Raw genomic sequence first — 24,494 nt, 5'->3', positions numbered from 1 at the left:
ATTTTCACATTTCTATCTTGGTTACGACAATAATGGCACAAAATTCACTCCATATAAATCTTTTCTGTTGCAACAATAACTGCAAGCTTTCAGAAATCCATAAAAACTATTTAAAAAATTGTGGCTGCAGTTCAGTTTCAGATTTAAAAAATAATATAAGCCATAAATATATTTTCCTATTACAGGAAGAATCAGTCAGTGTTTATATCATGTCTGAAAGGCTGTTGAAATGAAGCTAAAAAGCTGTTTTTTTGTTTGGGTGACAGTGAAAACAGGCAGCAGTGAAACACAGAATAGGACATTTATTTCAGAATTTTAATGACAATATTTATCAGTTAATAGCATTATTTTACTTTATTTTCAGGGTTTTGAGGAGAATGACGTGACTGTACTGGGAAAACAGAAAAACAGAATTTCCAACTAAACTTCCATCACCTAGAAGCTTGAGATCTAATCTAGGTGTATAGCTCTAGCAGCCTACAGTCGGTTTTTGGGGGTAATGAAGCTAAATCGAAACCTTTGGCCTTAGAAGCAAAACAAAAACAGTCTTATTAACAGCTGGGTGTGAATGAATCAGAATACTGCAGCGTCAAAGATCACACATTCAGAAAATTAAAAAAATAAAACTTATGCTTGAACCTTTTGTATAAATAAGACAAAAGTCCACAGATGCTCCAGAGTCAGAGGTCATCAGCAGGAACGTCATGGATGTCTGCAGACTCACTACCGCGTGCATCTCATGAGGGAATGCGCGTGTCAGACTACGCAGCGGGAATCGCCACTGTTGGGTTTGGGGATGCTGATGGGAAAAGGTGAGCTATGGAGGCTTCCGTTGTTTCCTTCCTTTGTGGAGCATCAAGGCTTCGCCGGCTGGATGGACAGCAGGCTGCCGAATTTAAAATGCTGGATGACGGGGAACTTCTCCAAACACTGCAAACGGAACAAAGAGAGGAGAACGATCAACACCAGGGGTGGAGGACATGCTAAACCTGGAGAGATGGCGACATGCTACAGGCGGCAGCATTTTCCATAAGAACTTTGTTCCAGTGAAGTATTTCTCAGGAAAAGCCTAAAACTCATCCTGGGATTCTGGATCCCATGAAGGGTAGTAGCAGTTCTTCTATCCCCTTCTTCCCACCCAGATAATGCAGTTTTCCTGATCTACCAACCACTGAAAAAACGATATAGAAATAAGTATTTACCCTTAATTTGAGTAGGTAAATGAGTTAGTTTGCCAATGGAATGAGTATTTTTACTCTTAAAATAAGATAATTAGATAATATGCACTTGAAATAAGATGATGCAATTGTGTTTTTTTATTTTAAGTGTAAATGGTTTTGTTCCACTGGCAAAATGTCTCTTTTGCCTCCTCAATCCAATTTTAAGAACAAATGACTTATCTAGATTTCTATTTTTTCCAGTGTACCAGTTTCCCTCTGAGACATCTCAGCCTCCATCTCAATCCAAACTGGTTCCAAACCCAAAGTAAGGAACCACCAAGACAGCCAGACGCTTGTGCCAGACCCAACAGCCATCACAGTGACCATCCAACCGGAACATGGCCTGTCTGGGACTCTAAGGCCTCCCTTTCTGTTCCATCATGGTGGTTCTGGAGTTATAAGCTGATGGACCCTTCCCCTCCTCTCTGATGTTTATTCAGACGATATTTTTTGGATATACCTATGATGTCATAATCCTGCCAAAAGGACACACACATCATAAAAGATTCAAATGGGTAGTTTATTTTTAAACACAACCAGGTAAACTATTCTCCATGCTCATTTCGAACGGGATTCAATACCCTGTAACCCCTGAATATGTCACGAGCCTGAGTGTATGCCCCTTCTCTGGGCCCACGGCTAGCTTTCCTCTCGCCTGTAGCCACAGTCCTGCCTACCAGCTGAACTCCTTCTGGGCTCCTAAACGTTTGTGACTTTGATGGTGGAGCAAACTAGACTAGGAAACTGCTTGTTGGCTACTTTTTAGGAAATCCCACCTCTTGAGGCAGTTCTTTTTTCTTCCCATTTGGGAAGAAAAAGCACTGGCAAGAAGTGGTGGCCTAGTGGTTAGGGCATAGAGCTTGGATCCTGAGATTGTGAGTTCAAACCCCACTCCCATAGACTGCCACTTGGGGTCTCTGAGCAAGACCTTAACCCCACACTGCTCCCAGGAAACTGCTCCCCAAGGGGATCGGTTCAATGCAGATGTGAGATCAATTGATATTTGCAGATAACGTTAACAAAGCATCGTCAAGCTAACTGCCGTTCTCCTAAACAGTTCAAATTGGTTAAGTAGTGGTTTGGGTTATGGAGCATCTTTGCTTCTGACGATTGTTTATTCTCACTCCTGTTGACTCCATTCATTAGATATCTAGACAGTCTTTAACCCATTTCCAATACCCTTTCGAAACCGTGATTGTTCCAAGCACTGAGATAACTGTTGAGTGAAAATGGAACGCACAACTGAACTGGACCGCGCCAGACACAACCGAACCGCGCTAACATGGTACTAGTTCATCAATAGGGTTCAGCACTGTTCAGTTCTGTTTTAGTTCTCATAACTGAGAGCGCATGAGCCGACTGCGTTTCATTAAAATCCTACGTTGCCTACCGTGCCACACGACTTCCAGTGAGGATTCTGATTAGCAGTTAAGATTAATCACAACGTCTGTCGTATCCTGCGTCAGTAAACCCTGATTAGACGATCGTTATCGTATCCACTTCCCAAATGCCGACTCTGTCAAGTAAATTCACCAAAGGCTGCTTTCTTCCCCTGAATCTCCGCAAACTTCCAGAATATTAAAGGCACGGCCATGTTGGGTTTTCTTGTTTACCTCTATAGAGCAGTAGTACCGTAGTTTGCCACTAGGAGGAGAAGAATCGTGCTAGCTGGGTGTATAAATGGTCGTAAGGAACAGAGCTCGGCAAAGATCGGTTTTCAGATGGTCGTGTAAATGGGGCTTTTGTGTTATTATAAACGGATTTTTAATTATCTGGATCAGTTGCTCGTGGTAGTTTGTTAAATTTAACCCTTTCATCTTCCGCCTCGAATATTGCAAAGCCATATTAGCTTTTCTCCCAGCTTGTCTACGAAAATATTCTACCAAAGGTTTACGTCATGATTCAGTTTTTCTGGTAACAAAGGATTTGTCAGCACCTACACCATCAAGACAATCCAGACTCTTTTTTTGTTGTTTTTCAATGGTAGAGTGACCTACCTGGTACTGCTGGAATCAGAGCATCAGAGCTCTTCTGTCCCTTCCCTCCCTCTATGCCTGCTCTTTCTACACCTCCATTTCTGGCATAATAGAACCAGTTGTCTTCCTTGTAAGCAACTTTTTGTTAGCTTTGGTATGACCTACACTCTTTCCTCCATCTTTTTAATGCATGAACTGAAACAAAATTCAAAATTAAATGTTTCTTTTCCTGAGTTATCTAAAAAAAAAAAAAAGTCACAACCTTCGGAGAAAAAAAACAAACTAAACCACCAGATTCTTCCTTAACACTGTGATAAAGACATATCCAAGGAAGCTTATTTATCCCAAAGGCAGATTTTGAATAGAATTTGAGACTGATTAGTTTATGAGGTGGCCGTCCCATTTCCAGGCTTTAAACTCTTTAACATTCTGTGCTGGGAACAGGCCAGGATGGCAGCCGTAGCCCCTCCGTTCTCACTCAGGCCTTAGGAATGTGTTTGGAATGAGGTTTCAATTGTCTGCCTGAAAAAGGCATGGAGGTCCCAGGAAAAAATGTGGTCTTGTTGGCACCAAAATCCCTGCTAGAAATGACCTTTACCCAGAGAGCATGTAAAGGCCCATACCATGATAGAACCACTTACCATCACCGAGCCAGGTTACCATCACCGAGCAACTAAAATAAAAACATATGCTTAGTTGTCTTATTATGTAAATTTAAGTCATTTAGCTGGAATATATTAAAGATTAGGATTGGTTTCCTGTCGTCTACAATACAAGTTGAGATGTTCTTTGTCTACAAAAAAATAATAAATCACAAATTTATGAGCATAAAATCCTTAATCAAAACGATATAATGTGCATGTTGAAAACAAAAGTTCGGCAAAGACGCAACGACTGATCAATGATTCTGGTTTGCTTTTCATCCTCTTTTCTTGTTGACAAAAATTATTCTGGTGCAATACCGCCACCAAATGGTGTGGAGTGCAACAGCAACTTTAGGGGTTTAAGGTTCATACTCCTAATTTTTATTTTATTTTTTATTCATACCTGTTTTGCTGCAAAGTTGTAACTTCTAAAATGTTATTGTTAAATAAAACAGCCAAGGTCACATATATTTACTTTATTGGCTTAAAATTCCAAATTCAGTGTTTCAGGGCTGCAACTAATAATTATTAAGCAAACTGATTAATCTGTCGATAGTTTTTTTTTTATTAATCGATTAATAGTCTGAATGCCAAAGGTTCTTTATATAAGACTTTAACAAGGTGAAACTCAAACTTTTCTACTTGAGGAGTTCTGGATAGAGCATTTTTATCTTGAATGCAAAATCTTGCTATGATGGATCGCTCTGTCAGCTACAGGTACGGTTTAGATTGTCTATACTCCAGTTAGCGATTCATCGTTTACTAAATTATCTTGTAATTATTTAAATAATCAATTAATCACAATTATTCGGATTAATTGTTTAAACCCTAATGTATTCATGTCTGTCGATTGACTATGAACAGAAATACTTATTACATAAAAATCTACAACATATACATCTAACATGTATTTTTCTTTTAAACTGATCGGATCCACTTTTTTATATTTTAATCAACTGACTTTGGCTCTGCTTAAGATGAATGTGGATTTGGAGAAGTAAGCTGCAAAAATAGGACCGCTGGATTTTCACGGTACACGGCGTGGGACTGCTCTGACTGACTGGAGTTGCTGCCATTAGCACAGGCACGCCTACGTACGGCTTCCAATATGGTGGATCTGAGGGGTAAAGTCTGGGTCTTTAACTGTTCCATAGATCAGAGGAAAATTGGTTGGAAATATAAAGTCCGTTGATAATGTTTGTCTGCTTTTAGATCCATTAAGGCGGTTAAAGTCCAAAGAAAAACTTATAACTTCAGAAAGGTTAAAAAACTGTTATTTTACAAGATAAAAAGTCTACTTTAAAGAAGAAAAAAAAAGCAATGATGCCTAAATCAGGTGTTAACAAGACTGGATGGTGACAGGAAGCCTTCGGCCCCGAGTATCAACTCTGACCCGTGTCACTGGTCTCACTTGTCTTTCACATTGACCGTGTTCAAATGGTCTGCAGAGCAGCTCAGAGGAGACTCTTTGTGTGGACTGCCACAGACCCATTTTATTGGGGAGCCGCAGTGGGGGTCTGCGGTGCTGGGCGGCTGCAGTGGGGGCGGGGGAACACAGTCCAACTGAACAGTCTGTCGGTGAGGTGACGCTGTAGGTCATGATCATCGAGGCAGAACTGGGTGGAAAAGCACGCCTCAGAGACCCTCTGGCTGAGATGATATTAGATCAATGTTTGGAAATCAAAAGGTCAAAGGGTCACAGAGTAGGGAATAAATAATACCTTAAATGGTCAAATTGCCCATAATTTGTCATAACTATCAATTAATTAATCAAGTCACCCATAAAAAAATATATCTGCTAATACTCTTATCTAAAGAAAGAGTTACGACAAATATTAACCAAAGCTTTAATGTTTTGGCATCTGATACGGTTTAAGATCATTAATTTAAGCTAACTGCCAAGATTAATGACAAAAGTGAGTACAACTCAATAGAGAATGCTCGGTCTACCATAAACGGTGAATAAGTAAAAATGAAAATTAGTTCATCAATTAATTCTGGTTCCTATCAGGATTGTTTTTTAGATCTACTTTCAAAATAACTACATAATAACAAAAGGTCTAAACAACGGCTGATAAGATAACACGGCTAACCGCTACAATTCGGCTAGCTCCCCCTACTCGACAGCTTGAGCCGGGTGTACACTGCGATTTTTTTTTGCGTCAATTCTCCAGACGTCCGACAATTTTTTGATCGGGCGGAGTTTCAGCGTGATCGTGGTTCGAGCAGCGTGTTGTATAGAGGGGGTAAAGCCAGGCATACACTGTGCGATTTTTAAGCTACAGCTCACACTGTGCGGCCCGACGCTCTGATGCGATCTACCGGCTCACACTGTACGTCTAAAAACCACGTCGGACTCAGCTCCGCAGTGACATGGCGCTACTCGGACTCGTGTATCCAGAAGCCAAACGAGTAGAAGAAGAATGTGAAGCTCACTAGAGTGAAACGCGCTGCCTTGGCAATTTGTGCAATTTTGTGCTGAAAGCCCTAAAAAGAAAATGCGACGACGTATTTGGGGAAAAAAGACATGGCTGAGCAAACATGGCTACTACAGTCTGTCGATTTTACAGAAGATTTTTGTTTTCTTCTAAGAGGAAGAAGAGGAATCTTTGTTTGCGCACTGAGAGATTTGCCCACGACGGCCGACTGAAAATCAAACATGTTTGATTTTCTCCCGACCTCCCGATTCATGATGGGAAGGTGGTCGTGGAGGCCTATTGCCCCGCGTTACCCCCTGATAATATACCACGCAAGATCAGGCTAAAAGTTCTCGCACGACTGAAAAGGGCAAAAAAAAATTGCAGTGTATGCCTGACTTTAGCTTAATAATTTAGCTAACAGCTAATCCTAGATAGGGTAGGGCGAGTGTAGAATTGTTATACATCTTCTGCACTTTAAACCATTAATCTTGGTTGCGAGGTTATATAAATAATTCGCAAAGGCAAACAAGTTAAACAAAGTGAAGTTTATAGTAATTCTGACAATTACATTTTTAATTAGTGCTTTTTTCTAGCCTAGTTGTACTTAATTTGAAGCATTAGCTCCAAAAAAGTTTTTAAAAACTGTGTTTATAAATCAGAGACCTGCAGATCTTTAGATCTAGATGCTAATCACCATATTAAGCATCTATACTAGAGACTAACTGTTATCAGAGCTAAAAGCTCACTTCTTCTTAGCAGGTACAAAAAAATTAATGTTTTTGCCTTTTATTTTGGACCAATTAAACCCTCCCTCCATGTACGTTTAGGACACTTAGCACGGAACTAGCTTGTTTTGCTATAATCATTAGCATTTAAATGCAAAATATAAGGTTCAAACAGGCTTTTTTAGGATATATTTTTTCCCGAGCTTTTATGGTGATCACGCTGTCACAAGTACAGAGTAACAGAATGAACTCTCTACATTTAACCCATCCCCTTGGGGAGCAGTGGGCTGCCATTGTGCGGCACCCAGGGAGCAGTGAAGCGTTAAGGGTCTTTGCAAACAAGTTAATCAAAGTGAAGTTTATAGTAATTCTGACAATTACATTTTTAAGTAGTGCTTTTTTCTAGCCTAGTTGTACTTAATTTGAAGCATTAGCTCCAAAAAAGTTTTTTAAAACTGTGTTTATAAATCAGAGACCTGCAGATCTTTAGATCCAGATGCTAATCACCATATTAAGCATCTATACTAGAGCCTAACTGTTATCAGAGCTAAAAGCTCACTTCTTCTTAGCAGGTACAAAAAAATTAATGTTTTTGCCTTTTATTTTGGACCAATTAAACCCTCCCTCCATGTACGTTTAGCACACTTAGCACGGAACTAGCTTGTTTTGCTATAATCATTAGCATTTAAATGCAAAATATAAGGTTCAAACAGGCTTTTTTAGGATATATTTTTTCCCGAGCTTTTATGGTGATCACGCTGTCACAAGTACAGAGTAACGGAATGAACTCTCTACATTTAACCCATCCCCTTGGGGAGCAGTGGGCCGCCATTGTGCGGCACCATGGGAGCAGCGTGGGGTAAAGGGTCTTTGCAAACAAGTTAAACAAAGTGAAGTTTATAGTAATTCTGACAATTACATTTTTAAGTAGTGCTTTTTTCTAGCCTAGTTGTACTTAATTTGAAGCATTAGCTCCAAAAAAGTTTTTTAAAACTGTGTTTATAAATCAGAGACCTGCAGATCTTTAGATCCAGATGCTAATCACCATATTAAGCATCTATACTAGAGGCTAACTGTTATCAGAGCTAAAAGCTATAATCATTAGCATTTAAATGCAAAATATAAGGTTCAAATAGGCTTTTTTAAGATATCTTTTTTCCCAATCTTTTATTGTTATTACACTGTCACAAGTACAGAGTAACGGAATGAACTCTCTACATTTAACCCATCCACTTGGGGAGCAGTGGGCCGCCATTGTGCGGCACCCAGGGAGCAGTGAGGGGTTAAAGGTTTTTGCTCAGAGACCCAGAGTGGCAGTCTGTGGGAGTGGGGCTCAAACTCAGACCCTCAGGATTCCAAGCTCTATAACCTAAACACTAGGCCGCCACTCCCCTACAAAAAAAAAAAAAAAGATCTGCAGTGAACTAAAGCTGATTCAGCTCTGAATTACGATAAGCCTGCTGTAGATGTTGCTGCTGACTTTAGAGCTACCAGCTTACTTCATCTAACTAGCAACAAGAACAGATCTGTACTTGTCTATGATAGTCCTGCTCTGCTTCACTTTGAAAAGAGTTCAATAAGTGGCAACAATAGCAGCTGATCACATCAAGGCTTATCGTTGCCATTTACTTCTGGCTACTGATCAGTGAAGCTGCGAACCATCTAGGTAGCCAATAAGCAAGTTTGGTTTGCCATGTTGGGTTCAGTAATGTTATGTAGATATTATGTCTAAATAAACTTTAAAAAAAAGGAAAAAGAAAACGGTGAAGAAAGAAATGTTGACATAAACTGTTTCGTTTTCAGCCTAATTTCATTCAAAGTATGCAGGGTTGAGAAAAAAAACGCTGAAAACGATTTTGGTTTGATTAAAATATAAATACTTCGCTTAGCTTCCTAACCTCTTAGGAAACCATTAAACACCTCATCCATCAAGCTGAACACTGACCAAGGTGTAGCGGCCCGTTTCCACAAGCAGCACTTCCATCAGACTGGCTGTTTAAATTAGGTATAAACTCTTTGCTAGCTGTTTTTTTTATCTTAACCTTTATTTTTCATTTATAAATATAGAAATAAACTATTTGCTATGTTTTGGTTTTGAAGCTCTTCTTTGGTTAAAATGTGGCTTTTCTTAAAACTGAAAGACTAATTCATTTAGGTGATTTATAATTTTATACAATACAAAGAGAAACCGCTATATTGTTTTGTAACTTTAAGATTAGAAAAACAATTAAAAAAAAAAATAATCTTTCTACATCAGGACTTGGTCTGAACTCCAGTTAGACTGAGAACTTTGCTCTTGCTTGGTCTACAGCTCAGCCTGAAAACCTTGTGTGGGGCCAGGGAAAGGGAGAGAGGAATGCGAGTCTGCTGATGGTTGCTTCAGGCTGGGAGGAAGGTCGGGACAGAGGGAGGGAGGATTTAATGAAGGGAACGGGGGAGGGGGGAAGGGAAAGGCAGACAGCTTGGCCCCTCAGCTCTTTGGGAAGACTCACAGGCTGCTCTGGAAAACACAGGATGTGGGCATGCAGGCGGGGAGAACGGGTTTAGACATCCCCCCTATCCCACCCCCAACGCCCACACACACACACACACACACACACACACACACACACACACACACACACACACACACACACACACACACACACACACACACACACACACCATCCCATTCTCTCCATTCCTGCTTTAACCCTTTCCTGCCTCTCCCCTCCACAGCCAGAACCAGTCTGTCTGGGTGTTTCGCTTGCAGGGATCCTGCTCTCCGCCTGCTTTCAGGAACCTTTATGCTCAAACCTTTAATAATAAAGGATACAAAACAAACTTTTATTTTAAAAAAAGCAAATAATTTTTCCTTTTTGTTCTTAATTATTTGATCGGTTTACATTCATGTAAAAGAAAAAGAAGATTTTTTTAAAAAGTGGATATAAAAAAAGCAAACCAACATTTTTATCAGGTTATATAGGTTTTGAGTTATGAAACTTAATTTTACATACTTAAATTTAAAATAAAACAAATAAAAATTATATTAGAAAATTAAATTTAAGTAAAACTTGCCAAATATAAGAAATCGACTGTGCCTTGTTCACATATCTGGCTCCCTTCTCACAAACTATGAAAGATTTTATTCACATAATTTTACAAGCAAAACAAAATAACTTTTTCTGTTACTTATTTTTTTATTTAAATATAATCAACCTCATCTTTTAAAAAGTTTCCTCTACAGTTTTCCAAAATGCCGTCAGTAAATATATGATTGAAAGTTTCATTTAGACCAGGCTTAAAAACTTTGCAAAAGTCTAAAAAAATAAATAAAAGGTGTGGCCAGAGCCATAGAGATAGGAGAGTTCTACCAGTGGAAGACAAAGAAAGTTGGGTCGTTAGAGGATCCGATAAATAATTCAAAATACAGCCAGATCTGTGGAAAACAGCATACTTTTGGTAATTGGTTTACAAAATATACAAAGACAGGTAAAAAAACGTACCAAATGAGAGGTTGTACCCCATTTTATACTTATGTTGTAAGAAATTAGAAATATTTTCTTATTTATTTAGAGCCTGTTTTATTATCTTTAGTTGATTTATATGTAATTTTATAAAATTTTAACATTTTGTTTACATGATCAAAGGTGAGTAGAGAAACCTAAGTATAAGTTTCTACTAACATAATGGAGGTTAAAGAGGCCTTGTTTCTAATAATACTGCCACCTGTGGCCAAAACACAGAAGTGCAACACTCTTCTGCTGGCGCTCGTACTTTAAAAATTTTTTTATCTTTACTTTTTTCACCTTACTTGGAGCTGCTATTTATATCTGGATTCCAGTTATTTCTGAATATCTACAAAATCCAAGGTGAATATAAGGCTTTGATTGTTAGCTAGGCTGGACCAGTTTAACATGGACACGCTTGACATCACATCTGCAGAAACAAAGCTAGAACTTCCCAGCCTAAGTACATTTAGGGAAAATAGGCTACTGGCTTAAAGTTTGCTCATTAAACAATGTTTTAGTCATAAAGGGTTGAATACAACCCTTTTGTTTGATAAAAAGTAAAAAAAAAAAAAAAAAAGGTATCTAAGTACAAGTGGATGTAGTCTCACTAATATTTACCTCTTTATATTTGTATTTATTGTTTGCGTTGTACCACAACTGTACATGTAACAAATAGTTTTATGTTGCAAACATATTCTTTATTATTTTTAATTAAGTCTAGGTAGGATCAGAGAGCCTGATGTAATATTTAAGATCTGTTGTCCATTTTCTGTCGTTTATGATGGCCATGCTCTGCTAATGTCTATTAAAGTCGTAGGGAAATTATATTTAAATGTCAAATCATTCTGGCTTAAACGTGTATATAAATGTACTCTTTATTACATGATATTGTCCCAAAAGTTAGAAAATTTCTATTTAAAAAAACTCCTGTATTCAAAACTGTGTTTTTTTTTCTCGTTATCTTCTGCAGGCCAGTTAGTTCTACGTCAGCCTGAACACCTAAATTCAGCCAATTATATATCAATGTTCATCTGTCAATCACATTTTTTCGGTCATAGCATCTTGATTCATATGTCGCAGCTAATATACGCAACGGTTGAAATCAGAATCCTTTCCTTTCCCATTGAGTTCCGTCCCAGTGTTCACGGGGATGGACGTCTGTGTCTTCAGCAGGCGTAGAGCTAACAGAACTGGCAGCGTTGCGAGGCAAGGGCTCAAACATGTACGGCTGGAAGCCTTCTACACCAAACCAAGCTTCTGCCGCCCTGGCGTCCTCTTCCACAACATCTTCGTCCCCGCTTTCCTCCTCTAAATAAAAAATGGATGACGGAGGAGACTCAGCCACGACCTCCGACACTAAACTCTCCTCCTCTTGCATGTTTCCTCTGTCCATAGCGTTCCTTGACAGCGTCGTTTCTAAGTCACCAATTTAGTGCTACTTGGTCCCAATGGAATTTCCCATTGGGAACCTGCTAGCACTAAGTTGCTAACTGGTTAGCAAGATGCTTCCGACAAACCGGCCACAATCTAACTTACTTGCCCCCTTGATAAACGACCAATCACATTCACTTTATTCACTCGTGTAAAGTCGTGCACTCGGGAGAATTCGGAAATGCAAACGTTGGAACAGCCGTTTCCCTACGACTGTAAATGCTAGTGTGTGCAGCCAATTTTCCACGAACTATTTAAAATCTGTGCCTCGCCGTTGCTCTTTGACATGTTGTCCGTGAATTAAATTGTCAGAACTCACTCAGCGCTGAGCGTGGCCCATGTGACGCAGTAAAAATAAACCAGGCCAGAACACACAGAATCCGATTTTGCGTCCGATCCGACAGAAAAATCGTTTCGGATTAGGTTGTGGTGTCTAGAGCTCATTGAAAGTCAATGGGGCTGATCAGACCAGACACCATTTTACGTAAGAGGGCTGCGTAGCTCCGACTGAGATAGAGCACAGGTCTATTTTAGTCCAGCTACACAGGAAATCAGTGGAAATTTTATGGGTCTGACACGAAGAGAGACACAATTATAAAGTAAAACATATCCGCTTTGGGGGAAAATACAAAATAAAATCTGTTAATCTCATGGGGAAATAGTCTTTTTAGAGTTGCATATCGCATGTATAGTAAGCAGGGCAGGCTGGTGCAAAACAATGAATGTAACATAATAAAAAAAGAAAAATTTATCCGTCTTCTATCCTCCTGATCTTCTATAATAAATAAAGTAATGACCCTCTTTGAGCCTCACAAAAAAAACAAAAATAACGAGGGTCAGACAGAGCAGGTAAGCACGGCGTATCTCTCACCTTTTTATGGAAAAAAGAAAGAAAGACTTGGATAAACGTCCCAGATCTCTCTCTGAGAATCACATCTCTGCCTCAGTTAGCATAGAAACCGTCCTATGGCGTTTATTGCTGCGTTTTTCAGCAATCGTTAAGTGGAGCTTTGCTCTATAACACGTGTCGTGTTTATTTTTGAGTAACTTTTCATAATCTGTGCAAGTCAAATGTGGGAAATTGTTTTACGTTTTGTAGCACAGAGATAGAGGTAAAAGAATCTGCAGAGATCTGCTCACCCTGCCTAGTCGGAGCCTCTCTATACGCAGTCAGAGGGACATTGAAGGAGAAATCGGATCGGAGATTAAAAATTCATACGCAACTGATGGGTTCAAGCCTTTAAAGTCAAAATGAATCACAGCGCCACCTATTGGTGGACTCAGGTAATAAAAAAGAAAAATCGTGAGGCACCAACTAAGACGATATTTGAAAGTTTTTACACCTTGGGTAAAAGAAAGATTGCTGTATTTTAAGACAACTTAAAAAAACTGATTAAAACTAGCCTGTTTCAGTGACAGAGGCTAAATGAGAGGACTCGGAGCCTAAGTAGAAAAAAGAAAGAAACCCTGTAAACAACTTTTATGGACCTTCTCAGGTTATTGACTCATAGCTCACTTTTACTTTGAAGTTTAAAATAAAATTGAACAACTTTGAAGAAGAGAAATGAAATCTATTTCACCACAAGTTAGTCAGAAATACTTAGGAACCATAATTTCTTCTGTCACAAAACAAATTCTTGATATTTACCCTCCTGGAATACATTCCAGCATATTTCTATATTTTATAAACATTCATGTAATTTTTTCCCCTTTCATTCCTAATCAGTTTGGAGGAAAGGTTGAAGCGATGCACTTTTCCAGACTTTTCTCCCCGGTCGGAGCTGGAAGCTGGGCGTTTGCTTCAGAGCACTGCTTGTTGGTGGGTTGAGCAATTTCACCAAAAATAACCTTTTTTTTTGTGCTAAAGCTAAACTAACAGCCAAAACATTTCTGAGAAATCAGAGGACCAATGCAGAAAGCTTGGAGGTGTCTCGCAACAACTGGAATGTTGGATCGTTTGGGTCCTGATTTCCGTGGCGAAAACCTGCTCCAGCGTGAATTCCAGGTAATCCATCAGAACAGGATCTATGTGTATTAGATGTTAGGTCTTCACTCAACAACTTTCTGTCATGTTCTTTCGTAGTGATGCTTGTGTTAACAGGCCACTGCTTGCTGCAGCAGCAGCTTCTGGTGTGGCTATTATGTTAAGGCCCACTGCTAAATAATTATGTTTATTTATGCAGTGCAACACTTACATCTAAAGTAGACTCTGCATCCAGCAGACAGCAGGAAGCAGAGCTATTGCAATCCAGCGTTTTAACAGACAGAACCTTTTTTCAGTGTTCGAAGCTGATTTTTTTCTCCCCACTGGACCTTTTGTCAGCCCGATGAATCATTAAAGGCTCATCAGCATCAGTGGAAGTAAAAAAAAAAATGGAGATGGTTTATTTTACCTCTGCTTTGTACATCCTGATCAAGCCTTGGTTGACTTTGGACCAAGAAGGAACGGCACTGATGTTCCACAGCTGGTTGGAGTGCTCAGCAAATGGACCCGTCTTCATCTGCAGACCAAAGAGATGAAGATGAGCTGATAAAACATTGAAGACACGCAGCCGCTATAACTAATTCATACTGTAAAGATCCAAACGGCCATTAACGACGTTAGAAAATGAAAGTTTAAATGGAGAAATGACATAAGCACTGCTCAGTGGAGTGTATTAAAATTCAGTATATGTAACAAACCCATAGACATGATTAATTTAAAGCTTAAGTAAACATATCTATCTTCAGATAAATAACCTATAAGGATCTTATATGACAGAGTTAAAGAGATTTAAGTTGGAACAAACAAATAGGAAATATTTATATCATTTGACCTAAAATTCTTCATAATGAATTAAACGAATAGTCAAGTATTCTATAAGGAAATAATAGCCCAGGTGAACATTAGCATTCCCTCATTAACTTCTCATTAATTTCAGTCTGTTCTTCAAAGCGACACAGAACCATCTCTATATGTTTGCTCTATAATGGTTCTCTTATCCGATTCAGAAAAATACATTTTTCAAAGAGACAAAATGAAAACAGAAGCAGCTAGGCAGGATAGCATGTTGTTGCCAACTTAGCATGCTATATTAGCTCCAGCTACAGAGCCTTTTATTCTGACATACAGGTGCTGGTCATAAAATTAGAATATCATGAAAAAGTAGATTGATTTCAGTAATTCCATTTAAAAAGTGAAACTTGTATATTATATTCATACATTACATACAAACTCATATATTTCAGATGTTTATTTTGTTTAATTTTGATGATTACAAATGACAACAAATGAAAATCTCAAATTCATCATATCAGAAAATTAGAATATTACTGAAGACCAATAAAAACAAAGGATTTATAGAAATGTTGGCCAACTGAAAAGTATGAACATGAAAAGTATGAGCATGTACAGCACTCAGTATTTAGTTGGGCCTCCTTTGGCCTGTATTACTGCAGCAATGCGGCGTGGCATGGAGTCGATCAGTCTGTGGCACTGCTCAGGTGTTATGATAGCCCAGGTTGCTCTAATAGTGGCTTTTAGCTCTTCTGAATTGTTGGGTCTGGTGTATTGCATCTTCTTCTTCACAATACCCCATAGATTTTCTATGGGGTTAAGGTCAGGAGAGTTTGCTGGCCAATTAAGAACAGGGATACCATGGTCCTTCAACCAGGTACTGGTAGCTTTGGCACTGTGTGCAGGTGCCAAGTCCTGTTGGAAAATGAAATCTGCATCTCCAAAAAGTTGGTCAGCTGCAGGAAGCATGAAGTGCTCTAAAACTTCCTGGTATGTGGCTGCGTTGACCCTGGACCTCAGAAAACACAATGGACCAACACCAGCAGATGACATGGCACCCCAAACCATCACTGACTGTGGAAACTTTACACTGGACTTCAAGCAACGTGGATGAAGTGCCTCTCTTCTTTTCCTCCAGACTCTGGGACCTTGATTTCCAAAGGAAATGCAAAATTTACTTTCATCAGAGAACATGACTTTGGACCACTCACCAGCAGTCCAGTCCTGTTTCTCTTTAGCCCAGGCAAGACGCTTCTGACGCTGTCTGTGGTTCAAGAGTGGCTTGACACAAGGAATGCGACAGCAGAAACCCATGTCTTTCATACGTCTGTGTGTGGTGGTTCTTGAAGCACTCACTCCAGCTGCAGTCCACTCTTTGTGAATCTCCCCCACATTTTTGAATGGGTTTTGTTTCACAATCCTCTCCAGGGTGCGGTTATCTCTCTTGCTTGTACACTTTTTTCGACCACATCTTTTCCTTCCCTTCGCCTCTCTATTAATGTGCTTGGACACTGAGCTCTGTGAACAGCCAGCCTCTGACCTTTTGTGTCTTGCCCTCCTTGTGCAAGGTGTCGATGGTCGTCTTTTGGACAACTGTCAAGTCAGCAGTCTTCCCCATGATTGTGTAGCCTATAGAACTAGACTGAAAGACCATTTAAAGGCTTTTGCAGGTGGTTTGAGTTAATTAGCTGATTAGAGTGTGGCACCAGGGGCCATCAATTTTGAACCTTTTCACAATATTCTAATTTTCTGATATGATGAATTTGAGATTTTCATTTGTTGTCATTTGTAATCATCAAAATTAAACAAAATAAACATCTGAAATATATGAGTTTGTATGTAATGTATGAATATAATATACAAGTTTCACTTTTTAAATGGAATTACTGAAATCAATCTACTTTTTCATGATATTCTAATTTTATGACCAGCACCTGTAAGCACAATAGTTAGCTGTAGAATGAGGTTTACCTCCTCAGTTTTATACAAATTAGATTTTGTAAAATAATTGTTTTCTGAAATATAACAGAAAATCTTTTTAAAAAATGCTAATGGTTAGCATGTTAGCATTATCATGCTAATCTTAGTTTTTGCCCACTGAAGGCTGATTTGGGCAAAGTGTATTTTAGTTTAATAAAGTCCCTCCATTTAACTATGCATGTTTACACCGGCTCTATAGATCTGTATTTTATCACATTTAATCTCTTTCTTTGTTTTAGCTTTAGCATCCTTGATCAACTCAGCTGTTCTGTTTGATAAGCTGCATTAAAAATATATATTTTTTTTAAAGTCAGGGCTTGGATCTGGGAACCTGATTCTCCTGCAAAGTCAAAGAACCAGAGAAAATTTCAAATTAAAATATATTCTTCCCTGTGCTTTTTACATCTTTAAGCTAATTTTGATAGATTAAATTACGTAGCCTTAGCTCAGGTAAAATATTACTGAATGCTTAAAATTAGGGCTGAAACTATTTATCAGATTGATTCTGATTAATCAATTATTGAAATAATCGTTTACTTATTTAGTAATTGATTAATCGTTAAATGGAGTATAGACTCTAAAACACGCCTTTAAGCCTGGCAGAGACTGTACCATTTTTTTGCCCTTTTCGGGCAGATTCTCCAGTCGTGCGAGAATTTTTCGATCAGGCATATTGATTTTTTCGAAATTAAAGCAGATAAAAATCTTTTCCACTTAAACAGTTCTGGATAGATCATATTGACAAACAAAAAAGTTTGTGTTGATCTTAAATGCAAAATGTTTATACATTTTTTGTCTTAAAAAGATTACAGCTTTCAGTCGTAAAATTACTGCTCTAAGTGGGTCGCTCTGTCCGTACACTGTACGATATTTTCAATCGTTGCACGCAGCTACAGCTGAAACTGTACGAAGAAACCGTATGGTTTAAGGTTAACAGCTCATGATGCATGTTCTCACACCGTGCGACCCGACGCTCTGATGCAATCTACCTGCTCACACCGCACGTCTAAAAACCAGGTGGGACTCAGCTCTGCAGTGAGATGGCGCTACTGGGACTCGTCTATCCGCAAGACAAACGAGTAGAAGAGTATTTGGACAAAGACATGGCTGAGCAATCAAGGCTACTACGGTCTGTCAGTTTTACAGAAAGAACTCCATTTCACTCATTGCACCCCCTCGCCATGCTTCTGTGTTTTATCTGACAGGAAGATGAATCCTTGTTTGCGCACTGAGGGATTCACCCAAAACCACCTTACGACGGCCGACAGGCCTGAGCGACATTTTTCAATCTTGATAAGTTTATTTATCGTTGCGTTGTGTAGTATAGAGGGGGTAATGAGGGGAGATTAGCTTCTTACGACCACCTCCCATCGTATGAACAGATGAAAATCAAAGATGTTGAAATGTACAGATCAAGCTGTAGCTGATAGCATACGGCATATTCCCGCCATAACTTATTAAGTGTGCTATATTTGAAAATCGCTCTTTGCTCTTATTGTTCAGTCATCTATGGCTTTTTTTCATCTTTGTTTATATTATATTTAAAGCCTAACCAACCTGCAGGCTGTTTACTATCACTGTATTCCTGCTTACAGGGCTTTTCTGTCTTAAGAAACATATTAAATGTCCGTTTAGTCAAGTTAAATAAAGTTACATTTTAAAACACTGCCACAAATCAGCTGAAAGAGAGGAATATTAACTTAGTAGGTTATTTCGTAGTCAGCTTTGGTTTTAATAACACCTTTTTTCCATTACAAACTGCACTTCCATAGAATCATTTTGTTTATTTTTTTCCTTGTAATATTTTATTCACATGATGGACATTATATATGTTAAAATTTCTGAAACAAATCAGATTTTCTAGTTATATTTTTTTATGAAGCTATTGTCTGCTGGGAAGAGGAAAGATACATTAGAAACACGTCTGCCTGGAAAGTTTAAAACCGTTATTTCTATCAAAACTGTGTCAAACTAGATCACTCAGTCTAAAATGTACTGAAATATTGTTTTAATTTTTTTCTTTTGTTAAACTAATAAATCTTTACCTGCTGCTCTGTTATTCAGGACAGCTGTGATCTTCCAATAAACTTTAGAAAATCAACATATTAGAAAATAAATCACAGCTAAGAGGAACAGTTTCATATAAAGGCGCCAAAGTCTGAAGAAAAACTACATGATGGCGAAAATTTAAAAAAGCTGACCTCTTTATCAACATACATACAAGAACAAAGAACGACCTCAAGTTAACAGAACAATCCCTTTAAAGTAAGAGACAGATGGACAAATAAATGTTGAATTTATGAATGTCTGAATGAAGAACTGAGGACCGAGCTTGGTTTTCCCAGCAGATTCCCCGGAGAGGCTGAGCAACCCGAATCCAGACCCTGGGGCATCAATCTTACAAAAAAAAAAAACAAAAAACCTCCTTTTTCCATCCCGCCCCGGCTGAACGCTGCTGCAGACACTTTCCAGGGCCTCGCATCAGAAGACAGGGGGGAAGGGCAGGGAGGAGGGAGGAAAGCGAGGGGGAGGAGACAGCCCGTATTCCCTGGAGGAAGGAGTGATTCACAGCAGCATGTGGGGAAGGAAGTGACTCATGTTTGGGGCTCGCGCTCGCACACAAGCCCTGTGTCTGACGTTCAAAAAAAAAAAAAAAGAAATAAGAAATAAGAGCATGAGTTTAAAACGTCCACATGTGTGGATGGCAGGAAAGAAATCCTGGGCGTGCACGCAGAAAGGACGGCGTGTTTATGCTTCCCAAGGCCCGTCAGCACAACAGTAAACAAAGGACGGCAAACAAGCTGGAAGTCAGGTCCAAACAGGACCAGAAAAAGATCTGAGCAAAGAAAAAAAAAAAATACCGCTTTACGTGGGCTGCTTCCCGGCAAAACGGGCTTTTAAATTCTTTCAGCAGACAGCCTCACTTAAACAACAAACTCTGATGTTGCTATGGTAACCAGGGGTTTAATCAAAAAGGATAAATAGAGCAGAAGCTGAGAAGTAAAGTTCCAAGCAAAAGGCTACAAGAAGGGATATCAGTGATTAGTGAAAGTCTGAAACCAGAACTTATTTCCTTCTTTCCTCACTGAAACAGAAATTTAAATATCTATTTTTAAGTTTATTATCGGATTAGATGATGGAGATAAAAAAAAAAAAAAAAAAAACGCTTTACTAAAATACTACAAGAGAACAGTTAGATACTTTAGAAAAACTTGATTATCTTTAAACCTTTAGCAGATACTTCCATCCAAAGACAAACATGACATTTTAATAATATAGATACTATTAAAAGCAAAGCTCAACATTAGCATGTCTGTAGAGATGGAGGTATAAAGTACAGTACAGTAGAAGCGGGCTTCTGTCAAGTCAAGGTAAATCCTGGATGAAGGGAGTTTTTCCTCTCCACTGTCGCTACAAGCATGCTTAGTGTGAGGGATTGCTGAAGAGTCAATGAGTCGATTTAATCAACTGGTTTTCCTTATAGAGAAAACTTTAAATCAATCTGACTGAATGATCTGTTGAACTGGAAAGTGACCTGAGATGACATGATGTGAATTGGCGCTATGCAAAAAATATAAGATAACATGAATTTTCCCTTGATTTAGGGAGGTTAGACCATCACAGATTAAATAAAATGATTTATATTTAAAATAAGAAAAACCAACAAGTCCATTTATTATCTTATTGCAACGCCATAATATCTTGTATTTTCAGAAAATAAATATTCTTTCCATTGGTGGACCATTTTTTAATGGCTGCCGTTCAATCTTTCCATGAAAAGGAGGAACATTTAGTACAATAAATGAAGCTGATTGGGTGACATGCCAGCTAGTACCCGGCTTCCATGATGCGCTTTCAGCCAATCGTAGCAGCAGAGTAAGCTGAAAAATCTAACTTTTTAATAATCCTGTCAGAAGAAAATTACAGACATCTTTCCCCATCTATGAATTCACAAAGTGCTTCTCTTTGCTTCTTTTTTAGATGAGAAATTTTCGCAATTTAGCTAGACCGAGTCATTTGCGGTAGCCATGTTTGTAATGCCTCAGCAAGGCAAACTTTGGGCAAGTGACTTTCACATTTCATTTGCCCAGACACAATTTTTACTTGCCCAGTATAATGTTTGATAAATATAGTTCCTAATATTCATTTTTGTATATATATATATATCAATAAAACGTGTTTGTTTTTTTAAATGTTTTTTGTAATCCAGTGTTTTTTAAGTTTCTAGGTTCCTGGTGTGTATCTGCATGCGTCAGATAATGAACTCAAGCCTACATTACCGTGTTAACATGCTTTTCAATCCTTCCTGCACATTCTTTTCAAACTAAACTTTGCTATAAACTGTTGTGTGCTTGGAAAAATATAAATTGTAATGTTAAAAATCTAAAAGAAACAGGTTTAAAACTTACATTACTACTACTCACCAATTTAACATGTTTAGCTCTAAAACATTTAAATGCACCACTCCAATGTCTAAGAGAAAAAAATTCAATGAATATTGTTTAATGTATGACCACTGTACAGAAGACTGCCATATGATAGAAATACAAATACAAAAATGGCGCCGGCAACGCTTGTGGGTCGTTTTCAACGAATGTCGGTTTTAAAGTAATTTTGAGTGATAAATAATTTTTTTTTTGCGATCATTGCACTTGCCCGGCGGGCAAATGCAATGGAATTTGCACTCTCCCGACAATAAAAACTACTAGCCCCGGGTGATTGGGCAATGGTTGACATCGAGCCCTGAAGGCCCTTCTGATCATCATCATTCCTACATGCCCCGCCCCAAAAACACTGCCGGCATGTCATTGGTTCGACCCACTGGAGGTTACGGGACGGGCGTAGTAGCGGAAGTCTTTCATGATGAATTTGAAAACTCTGATCTTACGGTAATCCAGCTTGCAGCGCAAGGTTAGATCATCTTATCAACCTGCTGAAATTAAGGAGAAATCCACTTATCGAAATAAATTGGTAATTATTTTTAGTCCGTTTTTTTTTGGTGTAATAGTTGGACTTGAAGGTACATATTCGTACTTTTTTCAGATCCTGAGAGCTACATCCATGTTCCCCAGTAGTAAATGGCCTAAATGTGTAATCTTTAAAGACACGTTTAGTGTTTATTATTAAAAAAAAACAAACAACAAAGAGGGAAAACATTGTCAGAATATCAGTTGAAGCCAAGTTTAGCTGCAGCTGAAGATTTTAGAGCAAAACATTGTTTTGTGTCTAAGGTAAGGTAAGGTAAGGTAAGATAAGATCGACCTTATTGATCTCAAGGTGGAGAGAATAATCTTTAAGGTTAGTTTGATGTTGCATCGACCAAAGGAAGTTCCTCACTGACCCTGTGGTGTGAGGCTGGGTTATCATTGGACTGGTTTTCTTTTTATTCTGCCATTCATTTCCCGTCTGTTTAATGCAGAATTGGTGCTGGAGAGTCGGAGTCAGATCTGGACTCGGTTTATCCTGCCCGAGTCCAGAAACGGGTCAGACGCATCACTAGAGATGCTGCCCACAGGGACAATGCACGGTTTGACCCACTTCCATCAGGAAAAAGGCTTCAGCTGCTTTAAATCAGAACAAACAGGCTTACAGGCTGTTTGTTTCCCAGAGCTGTGAAGGCAATCGCCCCTGTAGTCAGACACACAGGATCCACACCGGCTGACAAGCTAACGGAGCAGCATTAGCTAACCAGCAGTCCATTTCAGAGACGCTCAGGAACAAGCTGCACTTTATTATCCTTCTTCCCAGTTTCTCTTCAAATGTTTCTTAAAGGCTGTTTTATGTTTCATGTTTCTTCTACTGAATTGTTTTCATCTTTTCCCTACCTTTTTCCCACTGGCAGAAAAACCTGTTTTAACGCAGGAATAATCGTATTTTAGTGGCAGTGGGAACACCTGGGTCAAATGACCCGGCAAGCGACCCGTGTTAAAATCTCCTCGGCTCTGATAGGCATGCGGTTGGACCAGAGCCGGGTCGACCCGCTAATTTACGTGAAGCCATTGAATGCATCGTACGGACGTCAACACATTGCTGCAGTCGCTTCTGATCTAACAAGCAGAAACAACCTGTTTACATTCGATAAACATGGAGCACCCCAGATGAGAGGGATTCAGACAGATAATAGAGCGAAACAATAAATCCTCCCTTGTTGACTTTCCTGATTTCTGTGGCACTGGTTACAGCATTGATGCTAACCCAGCGAGATGGCGTCACCAAACATGCAGTTGCGGGGGGACAGAGGCCAGACGACTAGGCTTTTTTTTTTTTTTTTTTTTTACCAGTGGGAAGGGAGCTAAATGCTAATTGTAGCGGCTAGACACATGTTTGAAAAACCGGCATTAACCTGCTATTTTCAGTGGGAAAGAGGCTATAAAGAGCTCTGTGCGCCGTGATCCCAGAGTCGGTTCTGTTTAGTCAGATCATCAGTTTGTTTGCTGCTACTGATAATAAATCTGTCTTCCAGCAGCTTCATCTAAAGCAGCAGAACTCCAATCAAAGTGCAAATAATTTCCTTCCATTTCACCACATGGATCCTAAAATACCTAAATATATTTCATCACATTATGAAAGAAATTCCTGACCTCTGATTTGTTTTTACAAGTTTAACTAATTAATGAGTGAAATGATGGATGAAGATCATCTGGACTGAGATCTCACCCCCCTGATCCTGGTTCTCAGCAGAACTGAGTCACGTAGCTGTCGGAACTGAACCTCAGAATCCAACAGATGATTCATCAGGAGGAATAAAACTGTGGTTGATTCCCTCCATGAACATGTTGGTCTGAGCCCGGTGTCATCTCAGGACAGGTAAGACAAATTGTTCCAGGACTCCTGTAGATCCTCACTACCCCCATCTATAGTCATTGCTGGAGCCCTTTGTTGTTTCTTTCCTCAATGTTTCTGTCTTGTTTATCTCAGTGGGTGACAGTAAAGAGGAACACTGGGTATGTTAAACCGCAGCCACAGGTGAAGCAGGTCTTAATTAGCCTGGGTGCCGCAGGACGCACAGCTTCTACCGCTTTTATTCATTCGTTCTTTGCACTTGTTTTGATTTTGTTATTTATACAAACATTTTATACAAGCAGCTTAAATACCAACTTTGAAAATAAGCGGGAACATCACTAAGACTGGACAAAGATGTTTTAGACTTTAAAAAGCGCGTTATAAACAGATCTTCCCCTAATCAGAGTATTAAGTTAAAAGTTCTATTTTCTGTTGCTCAATAAAAGTACGTTTTAAGATCATTTGAGGCGAGAATATTATACTTTAAGCGTCACTATATGGTCTGTTTACTGATTTAGTGCGTTTAAAAAGAAAAGTTCCGATGTTGAGAGGACCGTGGCAACCAGCGGGGCTCTGAGGATAACCGCAGCCAGGGCCAACGTTAGCCCGTCTGCGGCGGCCAGGGCCAACGCTAGCCCCTCTGCGGCGGCCAGGGCCAACGCTAGCCCCTCTGCGGCGGCCAGGGCCAACGCTAGCCCGTTTGCGGCCGCCAGGGCAAACGTCAGCGCGTCTGCAGCAGCCCTCTCTCTGCATAGCCGTGTGTGAAGGACCGCTGGCTCTGATGGCGATATTTCTGTTTTATTTGGTAAAATGTTCATTTGATTTATGTTTATCTGACTGTGTTCATTATTATTCCCCCACTAAATGAAAAAAGTCAGAATTTATTATTATCTAGAAACTGTTAATAACAGGAGTTGAAACGCAGCTCCAGATGAGCCGAGCGTGTGATGATGTCATCAGTACACTTCTGTTCTAACTGACCCAGATTTATGCTGCGTGCTCCCATTCTCCCACACTTTCCAATGTTTTTCTCAAGAACAAACTTGGA

General features: G+C 39.2%; 1 protein-coding gene across 1 annotated transcript in view; it reads right to left on the bottom strand.

Moving 5' to 3' along the window:
* Positions 1-282: 282 nt before the first annotated feature.
* The window catches only part of ptpa (protein phosphatase 2 phosphatase activator), a 42,638-nt gene continuing 18,426 nt past the window's right edge, over positions 283-24,494 (bottom strand). The window contains exons 9-10 of the mRNA XM_038270694.1: positions 14,301-14,408; positions 283-930 (exon numbers count right to left, since the gene is read on the bottom strand). Of these exons, the coding sequence (XP_038126622.1) occupies positions 856-930; positions 14,301-14,408 (183 nt within the window). The 3' untranslated portion in view covers positions 283-855. The remainder of the gene's footprint in view (positions 931-14,300; positions 14,409-24,494) is intronic.

This window comes from Cyprinodon tularosa, unplaced genomic scaffold (assembly GCF_016077235.1).
Source record: "Cyprinodon tularosa strain WSP-4 unplaced genomic scaffold, ASM1607723v1 ctg773, whole genome shotgun sequence".
Lineage (NCBI taxonomy): Eukaryota > Metazoa > Chordata > Actinopteri > Cyprinodontiformes > Cyprinodontidae > Cyprinodon > Cyprinodon tularosa.
Note: the sequence above shows the minus strand (reverse complement) of the source record. Positions and strands in the feature narration are given on the sequence as shown.